This window comes from Oryx dammah, unplaced genomic scaffold, assembly GCF_014754425.2.
Source record: "Oryx dammah isolate SB20612 unplaced genomic scaffold, SCBI_Odam_1.1 HiC_scaffold_15, whole genome shotgun sequence".
Classification (NCBI taxonomy): Eukaryota; Metazoa; Chordata; class Mammalia; order Artiodactyla; family Bovidae; genus Oryx; species Oryx dammah.
In genome coordinates, this window is record NW_024070199.1 from 47,598,304 (window position 1) to 47,620,225 (window position 21,922).

At 48.6% G+C, this 21,922-nt stretch overlaps 1 protein-coding gene across 1 annotated transcript in view; it reads right to left on the reverse strand.

Moving 5' to 3' along the window:
• The window catches only part of TSPAN32 (tetraspanin 32), a 43,249-nt gene that overhangs the window by 15,098 nt on the left and 6,229 nt on the right, over window positions 1-21,922 (reverse strand). Inside the window, exons 3-5 of the mRNA XM_040255223.1 lie at window positions 6,925-7,012; window positions 6,561-6,772; window positions 4,242-4,318 (exon numbers count right to left, since the gene is read on the reverse strand). Of these exons, the coding sequence (XP_040111157.1) occupies window positions 4,242-4,318; window positions 6,561-6,772; window positions 6,925-7,012 (377 nt within the window). The remainder of the gene's footprint in view (window positions 1-4,241; window positions 4,319-6,560; window positions 6,773-6,924; window positions 7,013-21,922) is intronic.

Sequence of the window (21,922 nt, forward strand, 5' to 3'; positions counted from 1 at the left end):
CACCACACAGACTCACATTCACATCCCCGCTTGCCGGCACACACACTGTCCAGCGCCTCCAAGGGCCCAGAACCTCCGATGGTTCCCTGTGTGGACCCCTCCAGCCCTCTCAGCTCCCCCTCTCTGTAAGAGCACTTCCAAGGGCAGGAGGCCAGCCCCCAGCATGCTCCCTTGGGGGACCCTCTCCAACCCCAGTTCCCCAGCCACCCAAGGCCCTCAGGCCTCCAGCAGGCCCCTTGCTGCCCGGCAGGAGGACACACACGGCTCGCGGGGCACCTTTCGCCGCCGAGACTTTGCCCCCGGGACTCCAGGTGCAGGCCCATGGGGGCAGGAAGGCGGGTGTGTGTGTTAGGGGCAGGACCCACAGTTCTGGAGACCCAGGAGCACGGCGCACCCCACCCCTGCCACCTCCTGCCCAGCCTGCCTGTTACCAGAACAAAGAGGCTGGTGGCCAGCATCTGGCATTTGGCCACCCTGACTCGACTGCAAGGCTCCATGGAGGTTCGGCTGCTCTCCTCTGCTCTCCACTCCCTTACCCAGCTTCTCCTCCCTTCCCCTCCCCTCCCCTCCCACTGTGGTTTTGGTTTCCAGCTGGGTGGGGACCTCAGACAGCAGTTGCCCGCTGAGGAGCTGGGTTAGGTTGGTCACTCATCTGCCTGTCAGCATACCCAGGAACTGTGCCTCTGGGTGCCCCAGAAAAAGGGCAGGGAGGAAGGGGAGTTGGGGCAAGGCCAGCTTCCGCCCTCCTGCCTCCCCTCCCCTGGCCCAAGCCCCCAGGACACGAGCAGGTAAATGAGGCCTCCCTGAAGGGTGTGCCCTTGCTCCTGGCAGGGCCATGGAAGACCCTGGGAGGAAGTGGGCGAGTGAGAGAGGGTGCCTGGGTGGGGGTGAGCTTCCCGTCCTGGGAGTGTGCGAAGGCTGGACCCCCAGTGTGTCCTGCCTGGGGCTGCTGTCTTTGCAGGACTTTGGGAGAGAGGCCGTATATGAACTTCTCTATCGAAACACTGTCTTACGAAACACCTTTTGAAATGTTCTGTGACATCAAAATTTTCCAAAAAGCCACTTGATTTTTGATGCTTCAGCAGCACAGATGAGTAATTTAGAGTGGAGTGTGCAGGGGGAGGGGGCTGGGCCCCTCTCTGCACCCACGTTGAGGCTCTGTCGGAACACGAGTCTGTGATTAAATCTCCTGACGCGACCCTGGGGCTGTGCTCGTGGGCGGCTGGACCCAGCGCAGCCTGGGCGGGGGCACGTGGTGAGCCCCCGGTCTGGGCCCCTTCTGGGCCGGCTGGAGCAGCGGGGTCCCCCCCACCACAGTCCTCCAGGGCTGCCTGGGCACAACTCCCCTCTCGTGCTGAAATCACCCCTCTTCCACATCTCATCATGTGGGTCCTCAGGGCACTCGGGGGCCTCAGCTAGGGAGGACAGGTGCCCCAGACAGATGTCACCGTATCTGCGCTGACGCCTCTGCGTGTTCCTTCTAGAAGCCAGCAGAGTGAGGCCTGTTCTAGCCAGCACCTCTGACACCTCCTTCCTCTCCCTGTTTAGAGCAGGGGCAGCCAGGACCCCTCATCCATCCCCGTGCCCCCAGCTGCCCCTTGGTGCCAAGAATCCTGCCCCACGTCCACAGGGGTAGGAGGGGGCCCCCGACGTCCCAGCCTGTGCTTCGAGCTGGTAAAGCCGAGCTGCGGCCTGAGGGGCCAGCGGGAGTGGAAGTCCTGGATGGGGGTGGGAGTCGGGCCGTGGGCTGGGGGCTGGCCGCCTGGACCCGCCCTCCTGCAGAGATGAGCCAGTCACCACTGTGCTGGCCTCACTTCTGGAACTGTCTGCCTCTGACTTGGAAGCAGATGTCCTGACCTTTTCCCAGAGGTCAGAGCTGGCTCCTTGACCTGGCCTGCCGAGTGCCGACGCTGCGCCGGGCCCCTGGCCCAGGTGACCTGACCGCGTTTCCCCATATCAGCCCCTCTGCGGGCAGGAAACGAGGCTTCCCTGGGGACCAGGCTGCTGGGGACTGAGCCCGGTTCAGACCCCCTCAAGTCCAGGCCTCTGATTGAGGCCCCCTTGCCCTGGGCCCACTGCCTGGGCGGGGAGCCTGGCCCACATGGGTGCCGTCCACACCTGCCCCAGGAAGCCCGTTTCCACCCCCTCTGGCTCCAACAGCCGGTCAGAGACAGGAAAACACATCTGGAGGGGAAGTGCTGGCCTCGTCCAGCTCCCTGACCCACAGCCCCTGGCCGTCCCCTCCGGCACCCAGGGCGGCCACCCCTCCTGAGGGCAGGGCGGGCTCATGGGAGCCGGCAGGGCGGGCTCGTGGGCACCGGCAGGGCGCAGAAGGCAGCAGCTTCTGTCAGAGGTGCTGGGCCGGGGGACAGACACCCACTCTGCACGGACCCTGTGCCAAGGGTCCCGCCTGAGCTGCCTGGGCCGCTCCTGTCTGTGTCCACGGCGGGGTGTGTGTGTGCATACGTGTGCACCCATGTGCGTCTGTGTAATGGTCTTTGCCGGCCAATGATCTCCTTGTTTCTCCCTCTTCCTGGCCTCATCTAATAATTACTCGGTTAATAGAAAGCTGTTTGGTCAGGGGGGCCGACTGACAGAGCTCCCCGTGGCCACGGCTGGGACACCTTGAGCAACAGAATAAATAACAGATTGATGACAACCCACGATGTTAAACAAACATCCGTAATCCGTGCTGGTCCAAAGGAAGGATGAATACACCAGTGGGAGAGGTGGAAGACGGGCTGTGCAGAAGAATCCCAAGGAGTGTGTGTGGATCCTCCCCCGTCGAGGGGGAGTACCTCCTTCCGGCCCCGCCTCGGGCTCTGGCAAGCACCCCTCAACCAGGCGATCACAGGCAGCACCACCAGGGTGAGCCGTGTTGGGGACTGTGTCGATGGGATGCGACGGGTGGGCGCTTCACCCCTGCGTCTTCCTGCCCAAACGCACAGCCCTGGTCTGACTGCGGCCCAGACAGCTGGCAAACCCCAGCAGAGGGGTGTCCTCCTGTACCCCTGACCCCCACACGGCCAAGGTCATCGAAGCTGTCATGGCCCAGAGGAGCCCAAGGAGACGTGACAGCCGGTGGGTGTGGGTCCTGGGATGGGGCGCAGTGCAGAAAAGGGTGAGCAGGCAAGGACTCGAGAAAGCGAGTACCGCCTGGGCTCTCGTCAGTACCAGCGGAGCCCTGGGGAGTGACCCGTTGTGACCGACACCCTGCACTCCGCTCAGACACTGGTATTGGGAGGCGGTAGGGGTACGGTGGTATCGGTGAACTTATCTTTGCAACTCTCCTTTGTAAATCTAAAACTATCCTCAAAGTTTATTTTAAAACGTGGTGTTAGCTGCCACCTCTGTCTCAAGGCTCAGAGGTCCCCAGGCTCCTTGGGGTTGGCTCTGTCGGTCCACTTACCGGGGCGTGAACTCTTGGCCCCAGGCCTGACCGAGCCCCACTCCACTAACTGCTCATCACCAAGATGTTCACGGACTCGGTGATGTCACTGTCCCCCTGTGCCCCTATCTACTCGCTGCCCTGTCCCCTGCCCACCTGTCCCCCACCCACGAGTCCCCCTGCTGACTTGCCCACCTATCCCCTGTCCCCCTGCTGACCTGTCCTCCTGCTCACCTGCCCACCTCTCCTCCCTCCTCCCCGCTTTGCTCCCTTCTTCCCCCTCACACCCTTTCACGCAGTTGTGGCTTCAGCCACTTGGCCCCTTGCTCCTGTCTGCTGTCTGCTGCCCGCCTCAGTTTACCTGGGCAATGGCCTCTGGGAATCCGCCGGGTGTTAGCCATGAAGCAGGCTGCTCCTACCACGAGGCAACTTCCCTGGGCCAGGAGGTGGCAGCCTCTGCCCGGCTTCCTAACAGCTGTCCCAAGGGAGACATCCCTCCTCCTTCTCCATCGGAGGCGATGTTTGGCCTCATGGGCTGGTGACACGGCCCCCCACCCAGGAGGGAGCCCCCGGGCCAGCCGTGATCACAGTGCCTCCCCTCAGCATGGGCCGTGGGCTCTGCCGTCCTCCTAGGGCGGGTCTGAGGCTGAAAAGGACCCCGAGTTCAGTCTCTGGCTTTCTCTCTGCCCTTCGGCCTGATTCTGACGTTGTCACCGCCGCCCAGACGTGTCCGCCCTGGGCAGCACCTCCTGGGGAGAGTTTTCTTCCTGGACCTCTTACATCTGGTCAACCGTGTGAGCTCCGGGGCTCCTGACCAGCTTTCCCTCCACAGAGTGTCATGTTGGCCCATTACCTCGGTGACATCCTGCCGGTCGGGTCCCGTGAGCAGGAAGCGGTGGTCATCCAGACACTGTGTTACCACGGGCCATGCTGGAGGGTGGGAAAGAAATCCGGCAGAACTGGCTGCCTGCTACCTAGTGACCCTCGAGGGGTCGGGGGCGTGTCTGGGGCACTTTGAGGCCCACATCTGGCCCTTCCTGCTGCTTAAGAAGATGCCTGATGCCCAGGGGGCCTCTGGTTTTTGTGTGTGTCTTTTAACATTTACATCACTTCATGGCAGATCAACTCAGTTCAGTTCAGTCACTCAGTCATGTCCGACTCTTTGCGACCCCATGAATCGCTGCACACCAGGCCTCCGTGTCCATCACCAGCTCCCAGAGTTTACCCAAACTCATGTCCATTGAGTTGATGATGCCATCCAGCCATCTCACCCTCTGTTGTCCCCCTCTCCTCCTGCCCCCAGTCCCTCCCAACATCAGGGTCTTTTCCAATGAGTTAACTGTTCGTATGAGGTGGCCAAAGTATTGAAGTTTCAGCTTCAGCATCAGTCCGATAGATAGGGAAAAATGGAAACAGTGGCAGATCTTATTTTCTTGGGCTCTAAAATAACTGCAGATGGTGACTCCAGCCATGAAATTCAAAGACGCTTGCTCCTTGGAAGAAAAGCCATGACAAACCTAGACAGCATATTCCAAAGGAGAGATATCACTTTGCCAACAAAGTTCTGTATAGTCAAAGCTATGGTTTTTCCAGTAGTCGTGTATGGATGTGAGAAAGTGAAAGTGGAAGTGAAGGCGCTCAGTCGTGTCCGACTCTTTGCAACCCCATGGACTGTAGCCTGCCAGGCTCCTCTGTCCATGGGATTTTCCAGGCAAGAGTACTGGAGTGGATTGCCATTTCCTTCTCTAGGGGATCGTCCTGACCCAGGGATTGAACCCAGGTCTCCCACATCGTAGACAGACACTTAACCGTCTGAGCCACCAGGGAAGTCGGATGTGAGAATTGGACCATAAAAAAGGTTGAGCACTGAAGAATTGATGCCTTTGAACTGTGGTGTTGGAGAAGACTCTTGAGAGTCCCTTGGACTGCAAGGAGATCAAACGAGTCCATCCTAAAGGAGATCAGCCCTGCATACTCACTGGAAAGACTGATGCTGAAGCTGAAGCTCCAATCCTTTGGCCACTGATGGGAAGAGCTGTCATTGGAAAAGACTGATGCTGGAAAGATTGATGGCAGGAGGAGAAGGATTATCAGAGGAAGATTATCTGACGAAAGAGGATAAGACGGTTGGATGGCATCACCGACCCATTGACCATGAGTCTGAGCAAACTCTGGGAGATAGTGAGGGACAGGGAAGCCTGGGGTGCTGCAGTCCACGGGTCAGAAAGAGTCGGACACGACTGAATGGCTGAACAATGACACGTGTAAAATAGATAACTAATGAGAATCTGCTGCATCACACAGAGAGATGCTCAGTGCTCTGTGACGACCTAAATAGGAAGGAAGTCCAACAAAGAGGGCATATGTATACACTTATAGCTGATTCCCTTTGCTGCGGCAGAAACTAAAGCGGCACTGTGAAACAACTACACTGTAAAAAAATTTTTTTAAGTCCAACAATAAGAAAAATAAATGAACGCATGGCAGATGAAAAGCAAAGAATGGGTGTCCAACCAGAGAGACCAGCCCAGACGGTGCAGCTGGGCTTACAGTTTCACGCCGTGAAGTTGGGCACACTCAGTCCTGTTCCACCATCAGAGAAGGGGTCATGCAACACAGGTCAGGGCAGGTTCTGAGGATGCAAGCAGGTCACGCGAGGAGCGGCTGCCAAGCCTGCTGTGCCCACCCCCTGCTCTGTCACCTCTGGCCTCATGGGACCTTCCCATGACCTGGTGACCGAGGAAGGGAGAGCCAGGCCCTATCTCTCCAGGGGTCCTGCTCTGTGTGGGGTCACCACCCGAAGTGAACAGCCCAGAGCTCCAGGAACTCAAGCAGCCTCTCTTCGTTTGACTCTGCCTGGAAGGAGAGGTCGGGGGTCTCAGGTCTAGAGACATCATAGCTGTGAACAGTTTGGCTAGTCGGCCAGGGACTTGGAAGGGGCACAGTTGGAAAGTTGCTGGCGGGAGGTCTGGGAAAGAGGGGCGAGGTTAGACTTCCCCAAAGGACACAGAATGGGGAGGCGTTCGAGGCCCGTGCGAACGAGGTTAGACTTCCCCAAAGGACACAGAATGGGGAGGCGTTCGAGGCCATGCGAACACCGAGCTGCCGCCGCAGCCAGGGAGGATCTCAGTTACCAGGCAGACTGCTGGCCGTTCTGCAGACCTCCGCCAACCTCTGTCCAGAGGGCTCGTGGCTGCCACGGTGGAGGTGATGGGCGGGCTTGGCACACGGACTGCCCGCTCCACCTGGCTGTCCACCAAGGGCCTCTCGCGAAGCACCAGAGACAACACCGATGCCCCAATGCGGTCCGGGCAGTCCGGACACCATCCCAGGGCCGCGGGTGAGGGGGCTGCTTCCACGTGGGAAGGGCACCAGGCAGCTTCCCTAGAATAGATGCTCCGAGCATGGAGTCACTTTCCTGCCCCCACATAGCTGCAGACATACCACCTGTGCCCAATGGGGTTCCTAGCCCACTGTCACGGGCTGACAGCCAAGCAGCCCATTCCCCAGCCAGCGGGAGGCTCAGGCTAACTGACTTGTCGGTTTCCCGAGAACCCCCATCACCCTGAAGCAGCTGGCCCAACAGGACAGTGTAACGAGCTTTTGAAGGTGCGGCTGTAGCACCTGCCGGGGGTGCAGGGCTGGGGTGCTCTGAATCCGCGTTTTCTCTCTTTGCTCAGATGTGCGGTTCTGGGATCATGAGGGAGAAATGGCAATGAGCTGTTACCCGAATGAAATGCCTCCGGTGCGTCTTTGCCTCCTGTCCCCATGACTCTAGGTTTTTTTGTCTAGAAATTCAAGTTCCCAAGGGAGGAGGGCTCCCACCAAGGACACACAAAGAGTCCATTAAACCTGGGCCACCATGGGGTCCTCTTGCCAGAGAATCAACAGGCAGAGAAGGGTGATGATAAGGTTGAGATGATCTGTCCCATCGGGTGGGAACCGGTGCTTACTCCAAGGAGGTGAGGATGAGAAAGAACATGTCTGGAAGGCAGAAGTCCCCTGGAGCACGGAGATTCCTGGTCCTGTGATGGAAATCAAATGGGAATTATAGCCATCGGCCCAGGCCTCTCAGGAATGAGGCCTTGGATTGCCCCAAGACAGGGAGGCAGCGTCGGCTGAGGTGCCTACGGAGGCAAAGAGGATGTGGTGGTGGGCATGTAGGAGGTGCTGCCAGAGACCAGCGGTGGCCGCCAGGCTAAGCACAGAGCTTGGAGGCTGTGACCCTGGTTCCCGGCCCACCGTTCTGTCTCTGCAGGTAAATCATAAAACGTCAGAGTGGGAATGTGACCGGGCCAGAACAGGAGCGGACGCCACCCTGGGGCGGATGAAGGGGCCTCCTCCCTTTCGGGAGGAGGGGAGCGTGCTTCTGGTCGTGCAGGGGAGAAGTGTAATCTTGCTTTGCCTTTATTTAGAAGTTGCGTGTGTTGCTCGCTCAGTTGTGTCTGACTCTTTGTGAGTAGCCCTGCAGGCTCCTCTGTCCAGGGAATTTTCCAGGCAAGAATGTTGGAGTGGATAGACATTTCCTTCTCCAGGGGATTTTCGTGACCCAGGGATCAAACCTGGGTCTCTTGCATTGCAGGCAGATTCTTTACCATCTGAGCCACTGGAAAAAGTTAAGTACAGTCAAAAAAAAAAAAAAGCACATAGCATTTTGTTTGACTCCCTGTGTGTGAAGCCTAGCTTGGAGAATTTTGAGCATTACTTTACTAGCATGTGAGATGAGTGCAATTGTGCGGTAGTTTGAGCATTCTTTGGCATTGCCTTTCTTTGGAATTGGAATGAAAACTGACCTTTTCCAGTCCTCTGGCCACTGCTGAGTTTTCCAAATTTGCTGGCATATTGAGTGCAGCACTTTCACAGCATCATCTTTCAGGATTTGAAACAGCTCAACTGGAATTCCATCACCTCCACTAGCTTTGTTCAGAGTGACGCTTTCTAAGGCCCACTTGACATCACTTTCCAAGATGTCTGGCTCTAGATTAGTGAGCAAATCATCATGACTATCTGGGTCGTGAAGATCTTTTTTGTACAGTTCTTCCATGTATTCTTGCCACCTCTTCTTAATATCTTCTGCTTCTGTTAGGTCCATACCATTTCTGTCCTTTATCAAGCCCGTCTTTGCATGAAATATTCCCTTGGTATCTCTAATTTTCTTGAAGAGATCTCTAGTCTTTCCCATTCTGTTGTTTTCCTCTATTTCTTTGCATTGATCGCTGAAGAAGGCTTTCTTATCTCTTCTTGCTATTCTTTGGAACTCTGCATTCAGATGCTTATATCTTTCCTTTTCTCCTTTGCTTTTCGCCTCTCTTCTTGTCACAGCTATTTGTAAGGCCTCCCCAGACAGCCATTTTGCTTTTTTGCATTTCTTTTCCATGGGGATGGTCTTGATCCCTGTCTCCTGTACAATGTCATGAACCTCATTCCATAGTTCATCAGGCACTCTACCTATTAGATCTAGGCCCTTAAATCTATTTCTCACTTCCACTGTATAATCATAAGGGATTTGGTTTAGGTCATACCTGAATGGTATAGCGGTTTTCCCTACTTTCTTCAATTTAAGTCTGAATTTGGCAATAAGGAGTTCATGATCTGAGCCACAGTCAGCTCCTGGTCTTGTTTTTGTTGACTGTATAGAGCTTCTCCATCTTTGGCTGCAAAGAATGTAATCAATCTGATTTCGGTGTTGACCATCTGGTGATGTCCATGTGTAGAGTCTTCTCTTGTGTTGTTGGAAGAGGGTGTTTGCTATGACCAGTGCATTTTCTTGGCAAAACTCTATTAGTCTTTGCCCTGCTTCATTCCTCATTCCAAGGCCAAATTTGCCTGTTACTCCAGGTGTTTCTTGACTTCCTACTTTTGCATTCCAGTCCCCTATAATGAAAAGGACATCTTTTTTGGGTGTTAGTTCTAAAAGGTCTTGTAGGTCTTCATAAAACCATTCAACTTCAGTTTCTTCAGCGTTACTGGTTGGGGCATAGACTTGGATTACCGTGATATTGAATGTTTTGCCTTGGAAACGAACAGAGATCATTCTGTCGTTTTTGAGATTGCATCTAAGTACCGCATTTCAGACTCTTTTGTTGACCATGATGGCTACTCCATTTCTTCTGAGGGATTCCTGCCTGCAGTAGTAGATATAATGGTCATCTGAGTTAAATTCACCCATTCCAGTCCATTTTAGTTCGCTGATTCCTAGAATGTCGACGTTCACCCTTGCCATCTCCTGTTTGACCACTTCCAATTTGCCTTGATTCATGGACCTGACATTCCAGGTTCCTATGCAATATTGCTCTTTACAGCATCGGATCTTGCTTCTATCACCAGTCACATCCACAGCTGGGTATTGTTTTTGCTTTGGCTTCATCCCTTCATTCTTTCTGGAGTTATTTCTCCACTGATCTCCAGTAGCATATTGGGCACCTAATGACCTGGGGAGTTCCTCTTTCGATATCCTATCATTTTGCCTTCTCATACTGTTCATGGGGTTCTCAAGGCAAGAATACTGAAGTGGCTTGCCATTCTCTTCTCCAGTGGACCACATCTGTCAGGCTTTAGCAATACGTGAACCGTGAACTCCCTGATGTTCAAGCTGGTTTTAGAAAAGGCAGAGGAACCAGAGATCAAATTGCCAACATCCACTGGATCATGGAAAAAGCAAGAGAGTTCCAGAAAAACATCTATTTCTGCTTTATTGACTATGCCAAAGCTTTTGACTGTGTGGATCACAATAAACTGTGGAAAATTCTGAAAGAGATTGGAATACCAGACCACTTAACCTGCCTCTTGAGAAATCTGTATGCAGGTCAGGAAGCAACAGTGAGAACTGGACATGGAACGACAGACTGGTTCCAAATAGGAAAAGGAGTACGTCAAGGCTGTGTATTGTCACCCTGCTTATTTAACTTATATGCAGAGTACATCATGAGAAACGCTGGACTGGAAGAAACACAAGCTGGAATCAAGATTGCTGGGAGAAATATCAATAACCTCAGATATACAGATGACACCACCCTTATGGCAGAAAGTGAAGAGGAGCTAAAAAGCCTCTTGATGAAAGTGAAAGAGGAGAGCAAAAAAGTTGGCTTAAAGCTCAACATTCAGAAATCGAAGATCATGGCATCCAGTTCCATCACTTCATGGGAAATAGACGGGGAAACAGTGTAAACAGTGTCAGACTTTATTTTTGGGGGCTCCAAAATCACTGCAGATGGTGACTGCAGCCATGAAATTAAAAGACGCTTACTCCTTGGAAGAAAAGTTATGACCAACCTAGACAGTATATTCAAAAGCAGAGACATTACTTTGCTGACTAAGGTCCGTCTAGTCAAGGCTATGGTTTTTCCTGTGGTCATGTATGGATGTGAGAGTTGGACTGTGAAGAAGGATGAGCACCGAAGAATTGATGCTTGTGAATTGTGGTGTTGGAGAAGACTCTTGAGAGTCCCTTGGACTGCAAGGAGATCCAACCAGTCCATTCTGAAGGAGATCAGCCCTGGGATTTCTTTGGAAGGACTGATGCTAAAGCTGAAGCTCCAGTACTTTGGCCACCTCATGCGAAGAGTTGACTCATTGGAAAAGACTCTGATGCTGGGAGGGATTGGGGGCAGGAGAAGGGGATGACCGAGGATGAGATGGCTGGATGGCATCACAGACTCGATGGACGTGAGTCTGAGTTGACTCCGTGAGATGGTGATGGACAGGGAGGCCTGGCGTGCTGCGATTCATGGGGTCGCAGAGAGTCGGACATGACTGAGTGACTGAACTGAACTGGACTGTGCATGAAAAATCCAGAACAGGCAAGTCCAGAGGCAGAAAGTGGAGCTGTGGGGTTTCCCTGGTTGTCCAGTGGCTAAGTCTCCGAGCTCCCAGTGCAGGGGGCCCAGGTTTGATCCCTGGTCAGGGAAGTAGGTCCCACATGCCACAGCTAAAGATCCTGTGTGCTGCGACTGAGATACAGTCAAACAAATAAATATTGGAAGGATATGGTGTGATACACAAAATTTCCCATCATAATCATAAGTGCACGGCTCCGTGGCGTCGAGTGCATTGTGGCAGGATCGTCACGCTAGCTCCCTCCAGAACACTCTCATCTTCCTGAACCCACACTCTGCCCCACGAAGCACTCATTCCCTCTCCCTCCGCAGTCTGGCCCCACCGCCCCAACATCTGTCTCTAGGAATCTGACCCCACCGGGGGCCTCATGTGAGTGGAGACATACAAGACTCATCCTCAATGAAGGATGAACCGCACAGGAGGTGTCCTTTTGTGTCTGGCTTTTTGGCAGTAGGTCCAGAATATTCTACACAGCTGCACTGCTCTCCTTCATGGCCATCAGCCTGTGGCCTCACTCATCTGACCTCAGTAGCCATCAGCCGGACTCACCAGTCCTGTCTGTGGCATCCACTCTCCCCTGCAGAGAGACGGGGAGGGACTAATCCATTCCAACAGCAGAACTGGCCGCTAGATGGGGACACTCACAGTCAACCGTGGAGAAAGCCTAGAACCTAGAGGGAGGGGGGATCTGAGGAGAGATCAGCAAGTACGGTAAACTTCCAGGAGCACAGAAGGTGGCGGTGAACTGCAGTGCGTGTGTGTGTGCATACATGTGCGTGTGTGCACATGTGTGTACATGTGTGTGCGCACGTGCTTGTGTGTGTATGCATGAGTGTGTGCGTGCGTGTGTGTGAGCGTGTGTATGTGTGCACGCACACGTGTGTGTGCGTGCATGCTTGTGCACGTGCATGTGTGCACATACGTGCGCGTGTGTGTGTATGAGACACATGCAGTGTGTCTCTCTGTTTCCTCTCTCCATGGGTCTGTCTGCAAATCCTCCTTCCCTCAGCCTCCTTGACCTTAGATTTCCACCTCCCCACCTCCGTGAAGCCTTGGGCCCAGCTGGAGACTCGCCCCCGACCCCCGGGTTAGTCTCACTTCTCTCACAGGCCCCTCACTCCCTGCTGTCCGTGTCTGAACACAAGGTCACACGTGCTGCCCCCTGTTCTCCGGGTGCTGACAGCGGGTAAATGCGGTCCCAGTTACCCACATGGCCAAGAGAGGGCCACCTGGAGAGATTAGCTTTTAACACGTGATTAAATGTGAGTCGCAAGTTTACAGCTACTTTGCAGTGTGAAGGTAGTATTTTGGCCTTTGTAGTTTTTATTTTGTGGGGAGGAACCTCAGAGCTGCTACTCTGCCCACTTTCACCCACCGCTTCAGCGTTGATTGGTGATTTACACCTCCGTAAGTCAGCCCTGCAATGCTGTGAAATGGACTATCAGAGGGGACCCTGAGCGTGAGGGGAGGAAAACGAACACGAGCTAGTTGGTCAAGAGGAGTCTCAGAGGGAAAGAAATGGCAGGAGGAAATATTTGAAAACGTAACCAAATCAAGTACCTCAGAAGGAAAGAAACACAACAAAAAGCTCTCAGGGGCCAAACAGGATGAAAAGGAAGAAGCTAGATTCTTCCTATCATAGTGACACAAAGGTGAAAGTTCTGGAACGTTCCAGAGTAACCCGAAGATGGCCTGAACGGATGAGCTGCATATCGTTCTTCTCAAGAGCAGTGCTGGATACGAGGAGAAGTCATATAGTTCCGAGGACCCATAACTTTTCACAGAGGACTTTCCGGGATATCATTATCGCTTAAATGTGAAAGTGGAATAAAAACACTTTCAGAGACACCAGACTTCAGAGTATTTAGAATGTTTGCCTCAGTAACACCCACACTGGCAACAAGGTTCTCAAACAATAAGAGACATAAATTCCAGAAGCTGCTGCAAGGGGCTTGAAAGTGGCAGAGACGGAGGATCTGCCCTCCACGCCTGGAAAAACCACCGACAGGAAGACAAAGCAGTGCACGAGACACCACCTCTACCTGTACCAAGACCAGGAGCAGCTAGAAATTCATGGGTCAGGAATGTGCCAGGCTTCCCTGTGCTAAATTCTAGACTCAGAGACCCTGGTGGAGGTTGTTGAAGTGAATACACAGACATTTCTTGTAGGAATGCCTTAATATGACAAAAATGTCAAACCTGAAGTTAACCCAAACTTATCCAGTGCCACCCTGATTCACATCTCAGCTGGGAGTTTGAAATACTCGGTACACTTACTCTAATGTGGATTACTGTTCAGTTGCTAAATCGTGTCTGACTCTTTGCGACTCCATGAATTGCAGCATACCAACTGTCCTTCACCATTTCCTGGAGTTTGCTCAGACTCACGTCCACTGAGTCAGTGATGCCATCCAACCATCTCATTCTCTTTCACCCCCTTCTCTTACCCTCAATCTTTCCCAGAATCAGGGTCTTTTCTAATTAGTCGACTCTGCATCAGGGGTCCAAAGGATTGGAGCTTCAGCTTCAGCATCAGTCCCTCCAGTGAATATTCAGGACTGATTTCCTTTAGGACTGACTGGTTTGATCTCCTTGCAGTCTGAGGGACTCTCAAGAGTCTTCTCCAGCTCCATAATTTGAAAATATCAGTTCTTGAGCACTCAGCCTTCTTTATGGTCCAGCTCTCACATCCATACATGACTACTGGAAAAACCATAGCTTTGACTATGCGGACATCTGCCTGCAAAGTCATGTCTCTGCTTTTTAATATGCTGTCTAGGTTGGTCATAACTTTTCTCCCAAGGAGCAAGGGTCTTTGAATTTTGTAGCTGCAGTTACCGTCTACAGTGATTTTGGAGTCCAAGAAAGTAAAATCTGTCACTGTTTTCACTTTTCCCCATCTATTTGCCAAGAAGTGATGGAATCAGATGCCATGAGTTTTGTTTCTTGAATGTTGATGCTGAAGTATAAAGGTCCATGAGTAGGTAGATCAGCTTTGAATAAAAAGGACAAGAAAGGCGGACTTGCCATGTCTGATATGAAGGCAACCTGATGGAGCCTAATAGGAAAACCCCAAACGGCATGGGGTTGTCACCCAGGTGAAGCTGGAGAATAGAAAGCTTGGAGAAAGACTCTTGTGTACATTTACTCCATGCTTGAAAATATTAATCTGTTCATGACAGTCCTTTTGAGAAGTGAAAAGCCATTAAATGGGAAAAGAAATCCATTAATTTTAAAGGTAAAAATTATAATGTGTTCATTATAACCTGATAGCTTCCAAGCATTCACAGATAAAATACCAATCAAGGCATAAAGATGAATTAATTTGAGTTATAAAGAACACAAGGATTTTAAAATTTTGTCAACTTAAAAAAAATCTGCTGGGATTTTGATCGAGATTGTATCAGATCTATAGATCAACGTGCACCCAGGCGGAACGATATGGCAGGGCCGCATGAGCCTCGGTTGGCCTCGGACAGCTAGTCCCCAGCAGCCCCCAGTGGCCCCCGCCAGCAGGCCACTGCCCGCGTCTCTCCAGCAGCATGGTGTGCCCCGCTGTGCGTCGGCACTGGGGTTCGGTGCAGAGAGCCCTTCCTCCGGGGACCTGGGCCATGGCCATTGTGTGCTGCTCCTTTGTGGGGAACCTGGTTCTAAATCGTTAATAGACAACCTCCTTCCCGGTCCCGGCTCCGTGCAAGTGCAGAGCAGCTCCCTCGCAGCAGTCTACTGAAAGTCAGCCCTTGACACGAGGGTTTGTAAAAAACAAAGAAGAAAAAAACAAAAACCAAGCAAAACAAACAGAAAAAGAAGATTAAAAAAGAAAAAGAAGTGAAAAAAAGATTAGATCAATGTGGGGAAAAATAATATCTATTGGATCTCCTAACCCATGAATATAATCCTTATGATTATACAGTGGAAGTGACAAATAGATTCAAGGGATTAGATCTGATAGAGTGCCTGAAGAAGTATGGACGGAGGTTCGTGACATTGTACAGGAGACAGGGATCAAGACCATCCCCATGAAAAAGAAATACAAAAAAGCAAAATGGCTGCCTGAGGAGGCCTTACAAATAGCTGTGACAAGAAGAGAAGTGAAAAGCAAAGCAGAAAAGGAAAGATATAAGCATCTGAATGCAGAGTTCCAGAGAATAGCAAGGAGAGATAAGAAAGCCATCCTCAGTGATCAATGCAAAGAAATAGGGGGAAACAACAGAATGGGAAAGACTAGAGATCTCTTCAAGAAAATTAGAGATACCAAGGGAACATTTCATGCAAAGACGGGCTCAATAAAGGACAGAAACGGTATGGACCTAACAGAAGCAGAAGATATTAAGAAGAGGTGGCAAGAATACATGGAAGAACTGTACAAAAAAGATCTTCAAGACTCAGAAAAGCACAATGGTGTGATCACTCATCTAGAGCCAGATATCCTGGAATGTGAAGTCAAGTGGGCTTTAGAAAGCATCACTACGAACAAAGCTAGTGGAGGTGACGGAATTCCAGTTGAGCTATTTCAAATTCTGAAAGCTGATGCTGTGAAAGTGCTGCACTCAATATGCCAGCACATTTGGAAAACTCAGCAGAGGCCACGGGACTGGAAAAGGTCAGTTTTCATTCCAATCCCAAAGAAAGGCAATGCCAAAGAATGCTCAAACTACTGCACAGTTGCACTCATCTCATAGGCTAGCAAAGTAATGCTCAAAATTCTCCAAGCCAGGCTTCAACAGTACATGAACCATGAACTTCCAGATGTTCAAGCTGGCTTTAGCAAGGGCAGAGGAAACAGAGATCAAATTGCCAACATTCGCTGGATCATTCAAAACGCAAGGGAGTTCCAGAAAGACGTCTGCTTCTGCTTTATTGACTATGCCAAAGCCTTTGACTGTGTGGATCACAACAAACTGTGGAAAATTCTTCAAGAGGTGGGAATACCAGACCACCTGACCTGCCTCCTGAGAAACCTGTATGTAGGTCAAGAAGCAACACTTAGAACCAGTCATGGAACAATAGACTGTATCCAAATCAGGAAAGGAGTAGTCATGGCTGTATATTGTCACCCTGCTTAGTTAACTTATATGCAAAGTACATCATGAGAAACACTGGGCTGGAAGAAGTACAAGCTGGGATCAAGATTCCTGGTAGAAATATCAATAATCTCAGATATGCAGATGACACCACTCTTATGGCAGAAAGTGAAGAGGAACTAAAGAGCTTCTTGAGGAAAGTGAAAGAGGAGAGTGAAAAAGTTGGCTTAAAACTCAACATTCAGAAAACTAAGATCATGACATCTGGTCCCATCACTTCATGGGAAATAGATGGGGAAACAGTGACAGACTTTATTTTGGGGGGCTCCAAAATCACTGCAGATGGTGACTTCAGCCATGAAATTAAAAGACGCTTACTCCTTGGAATAAAAGCGATAATCAACCTAGGCAACACACTAAGAAGCAGAGACGCTACTTTGCCAACAAAGGTCCGTCTAGTCAAGGCTCTGGTTTTTCCTGTGGTCATGTTCGGATGTGAGAGTTGGACTATAAAGAAAGCTGAGCACCGAAGACTTGATGCTTTTGAACTGTGGTGCTGGAGAAGACTCTTGAGAGTCTCTTGGACTGCAAGGAGATCCAACCAGTCCATCCTAAAGGAAATAAGTCCTGAATATTCATTGGAAGGCCTGATGCTGAAGCTGAAACTCCAGTACTTTGGCCACTGGATGCAAAGAACTGACTCATTTGAAAAGACCCTGATGCTGGGAAAGATTGAGGGCAGGAGGAGAAGGGGACCACAGAGGATGAGATGGTTGGATGGCATAACCGACTTGATGGACATGAGTTTGAGCAAGCTCCGGGAGTTGGTGATGGACAGGGAGGCCTGGATTGCTGTAGTCCATGGGGTTGCAAAGAATCGGACACAACTGAGCGACTGAACTGAACTAAAGTAGGTTTGTCATAGCTCTTCTTCCAAGGAGCAAGCTTCTTTTTATTTCATGGCTGCGGTCACCATCTGCAGTGACTGGGGAACTGAAGAAAATGAAGTCTGTCGCTTTATTTTGTTTTTGTAGATTTGGTCAGATTTCTTCATCGATGATTATGTTTTCTATGAATTAAAACATTTTGCTCTTACTTTCAGTTGGGTTCTTTTTCTTGCCATACTGCACCAGCTAAAACTTTGAGAACAATGTTAGACAGAAGTCTTGACAAGAGACATTCTTATCTTCTTCTTGATCTTAGGGAGAAATCAACCAGTTTTCCACCATTAAATCTGAGGCCCTTTATTAGGCTGAGAAAGTTTCCTTTGATTCCTAGTTTGCTGGCACTTTTAAAATTATGAATGGCTATTGGATTTTGTCAAATGTTTTTTCTGAATCTATTGAAATAATGATATGGCTTTTATTTTTAAATGTAATGTTGTCACTTATTGAGTTGACTTTTAAAAATGTTGAACAAGCTTGCATTTCTAGAATTGATCCCCACTTGTATTGTTGGATTTGAGCTGTGAAGCTTTTCTTTGGATTTTTGCCTCTTGTGTTCATGAGGAATATCTGTAGTTTCTTTTCTCATGTTTGTCTCTCTTTGGAATCAGTACTTTGCTGGCTTCATAGGATGAATTGGGAAGTATTTCATCCTTTTTAATTGTTCTTAGTGAGTTTAGGTAGAATTGGTTTTATTTCTTCCTTAAATATTTGAAACAAGTCACCAGCTATTCTAAGCTTGGAGTTTTTTTGAACAGTAAGTTTTTTTCCCTTAACTACAAATTTAGTTTACTAAATAGATATGAAGCTACTTTGGTTATTTCTTTTTGAATTAATTTTGGCAGTTTGTGATGAGTTTGTGTATAGAAACACAACTCATTTCTGTATGTCGACTTTGTACCATGCAACTTTGCTGAATTTGTTAATGAGTAATAACCATTTTTGTTTTGTTTGTCTTTGATTTGTAGAATCTTTAGGGTTTTCTACATATAAGTTCAGGTCATTTTCAAAAAGAAGCAGTTTTACTTCTTCCTTCATGATTTGGATGTCTTTGATTTTTTTTCCTGCTTGACTGCTCTGGCGAAGACTTTCAGTACTGTGTTGAATAGGGCTGTGGCAGTGAGCACCCTTGTCTTTTCCCTGATTTTAGAGGAAAGGTTTTCATCTTTTCATCATTGAGTATGATGTTAGCCATGGGATTGTCATATGTGGACATCACCATGTTGAGGTATGTTCCTTCCAAACCCACTTTGTTAAGAGTTGTTTTTTTTTTTTTTCATCATGGAAAAATGTTGAATTTTGTCAAATGCTTTTTCTGCATTTATTGAGATAAGAACACGATTTCCATCTTTCATTCTATTAATGTGGTATATCACATTGATTGATTTGTGTATGCTGAGGCATCCATTCACCCCAGGGGTGAATTCCGCTTGATCATTGTGTATGATCCTCTTAATGTGTGTGGAATTTTGTTTGCTAGTATTTTGTTGACAATTTTTGATTGTATATTCATCAGGAATTTGATCTGAAGCTGTTTTTCCTTGTAGTTTCCTTATCTGGCTTTGGTATCAGGGTAATGTGATGTCGTAAAATGAGTTTGGGAGTGTTCATTCCTCTTCAGTTTTTGAAAGATTTTGAGAAGACTTGGTAGTAATTTTTCTTTAAGTGTGTAGTAAATTCCATTCTGAAGGAGATCAGCCCTGGGATTTCTTTGGCAAGAATGATGCTAAAGCTGAGGTCCAGTACTTTGGCCACCTCACACGAAGAGTTGACTCATTGGAAAAGACTCTGATGCTGGGAGGGATTGGGGGCAGGAGGAGAAGGGGACGACCGAGGATGAGATGGCTGGATGGCATCACGGACTCGATGGACGTGAGTCTGAGTGAACCCCGGGAGATGGTGATGGACAGGGAGGCCTGGCGTGCTGCGATTCATGGGGTCGCAAAGAGTTGGACACGACTGAGCGACTGGACTGAACTGAACTGAACTTTCATCAGTGAAACCATCTGGTCCTTTGTTGGGAGGTTTTTGATTACTGTTTTTAATCTCCTTACTCACGTGTTTCTTAAGATTTTCTGTTTCTTCAGATTCAGTGTCAGGAGGTTACATCTTTCTAGGAATTTATTCATTTCTTCTGGAAACAGTGGCGTTGCTCACAGTGGCCTCCTGTTATTCTTTGTGTTTCTGTGGTACCAGCTGTAATGTCTTCTCTTTCTTCTGTAATTTTATGCATTTGAATCCTGTCTCTTTTTTTTTCTTGGCTAGAGTTTTGTCAATTTTTCTTTATGCTTTCAAGAACCAATCCTTAGTTTTGTTAATCTTTTCTATCATTTTCTTATTCTTTATTTCATTTATCTCTGCTCTAATCTTTACTATTTTCTTCCTTTTGTTAAATTAGAGCTTAGTTTTTTTTCTTTTCTATCTCTTTGAGACGTAGTGTTAATTTAGGGGGAGATTTTTCTTTTTTCTTAATGGATGTGACTCCAGGTTTCTTTTGATTAGTTTGACAGAATATCTTTTGAAATCTGTACCAATTATTCATTCCTGCTTAACAAATACCCCAAAACTTAGTGGCTTAAAATAATAAATTTTTTATCTCACAGCTTTTTTTGGGCAAGGAAACTGGACCTGATTCATCTGGGTGCCTCTGAATCAAGGATTCCCATGGGGCTAATTTCTTCCTTTTCCTCAGGCCCCAGCAGGGCTTATCTTGGCAGAGCATCGAACTGTTACTAATCCTATTTTTATTTAAAATTTATATTTTAATTTTCATGAATTTTTAACTTGAATTTGTATTTCTTTTAAAATATTGCAATAAGATGTTATTTATCTTGATTGATGAGTTTTTTGCATGCTTCCTTATATTACTGACTGAGGCAAGTGCCTCACTCGCCTCATCTTAGACTCAGCCCTGGATGTGTCTCGCAAGATAATCAGGGCCTCTTTAGCCACCATCTATACGAGTATTGTCTTACTTTTATCCTATTTGTGTCTTCATATTTGATGTGTATTTCTAAAAGGCAGCATAGAGTTAGATGTTTCCTTATTGTCTATTATGACAACATCTGCTTTTTAACTGGGATATTTAGGCCATTTACACTTAAGGTTATTATTGACTTGGTTAGGCCTGTCATTCAACTGTTTGCTTTTTACTTATCTGCTCTTTGCTCCTTTTTCTAGCTTTGAAAAAATTAATTAAATATTGTAATTTTAATTATGCTATTAGTTCCTGGCATCTAATCTCAGATTGGCTTATTAACTAATACTGTTGGCTTATTAACTATAACCTTCATGGTCTTATTTTAGTAGTTGCTTTAGGATTTGTAGTTTATGTCTTAAATTTATAATCTGCCTTCAAGTGATACTATACCACATTACACATGGTGTAAGAACCTCACAAGCAGCTCTTCCACGCCTCCCTCCTGCCTTTGTACCACTGTTGTCATGCAATTTACTTCTGCACATCTCGCAACCCCACACCGTGTCGTTATTATTTTTGTTTAAACACTGACTTATCCTTTAAATTTAGTTTTATTTTGGCTGCGCTGGGCCTTCACCGCGGCACGCAGGCTTTCCCTGGTCGTGGCTCGTGGCTCTCTAGGGGTGGTGTGCAGGCTTCGGTGCTCTGTGGCATGTGGGATTTTAGTTCCCCACCTGGGGATTGAACCTCCACCCCCTGCACTGGAAGGTGGATTATTAACCATTGGACCACCAAGAAGTTCCGTGACTTAGCTTTTTCATTTTTAGGTCTATTTAGGTAATTAACAATTTAAAAATATTTACTCATATAGTCGGGCTTCTCAGGTGGTGCCAGTGCAGGGGATAAAAGAGACTCAGGCTTGATCCCTGGGTCAGGAAGATCCCTTGGAGGAGGGCATGACAACCACTCTGGGTATTCTTGTCAAGAGAATCCCGTGGACAGAGGAGCCTGGTGGGCTACAGTCCATGGGATCACAGAGTCAGACCTGACTGAAGCAACTTAGCTCACACACACTGATACGGTTACTGTTTCTGATGCTCTGCATTCTTTTGTGGACATCTATAATTCCATCTCATATAATTTTCCACCTGCATGAAGGATGTTCTTTTTTTTTTTGGCTGCCCCATTTGACATGTAGGATCTTAGTTCCCTGACCGGGGATTGAACTCACGTCCCCTGTATTGAGAGAGCAGAGCCGCTGTGTTGCCAGAGAATTCTCATGAAAGACACTCTTTAATATTTTTCTAATGTAGTTCTGCTGGTGATTAATTGTTTCAGCTTTTAAATGTCTGAAAAAAACTTTGTATCTCTGAATTTTTGCAGAATACTTTCACTGAGTATAGAATCCTAGGTTAACAGATTTTTCTCTATATATTTAAAAAATTATATTCTTGCCTTGTTACCAGGGAGAAATCTGTGTGTTCTTTATTTTTGTGCCTTTATGAATACCTTATTTCCCTGATTTTTTTTCCTTTTTGGCCATGCCACATGGCATGTGAAAGCTGAACCACAAGGGAAGTCCCCAGTAGGTGTTTTAAAGTATAGATTTTGTTATTATTCAGGCCTAGCAAGGCCAACAGAGCCGAAGATGAGCCTTGAAAAGACAGATACAGTTTCTGAGAGGAAGGGGCGGGATGGGATGCTGGGGCTGGGTCAGGAGGCAGAGGGAGTGGAGAGAGGAGAAATGTGGAGAGGAGACTTTACTGTGGTTTCCACAGATGGAGCTGGAAAGGCTGGGTGAACAGGCTTA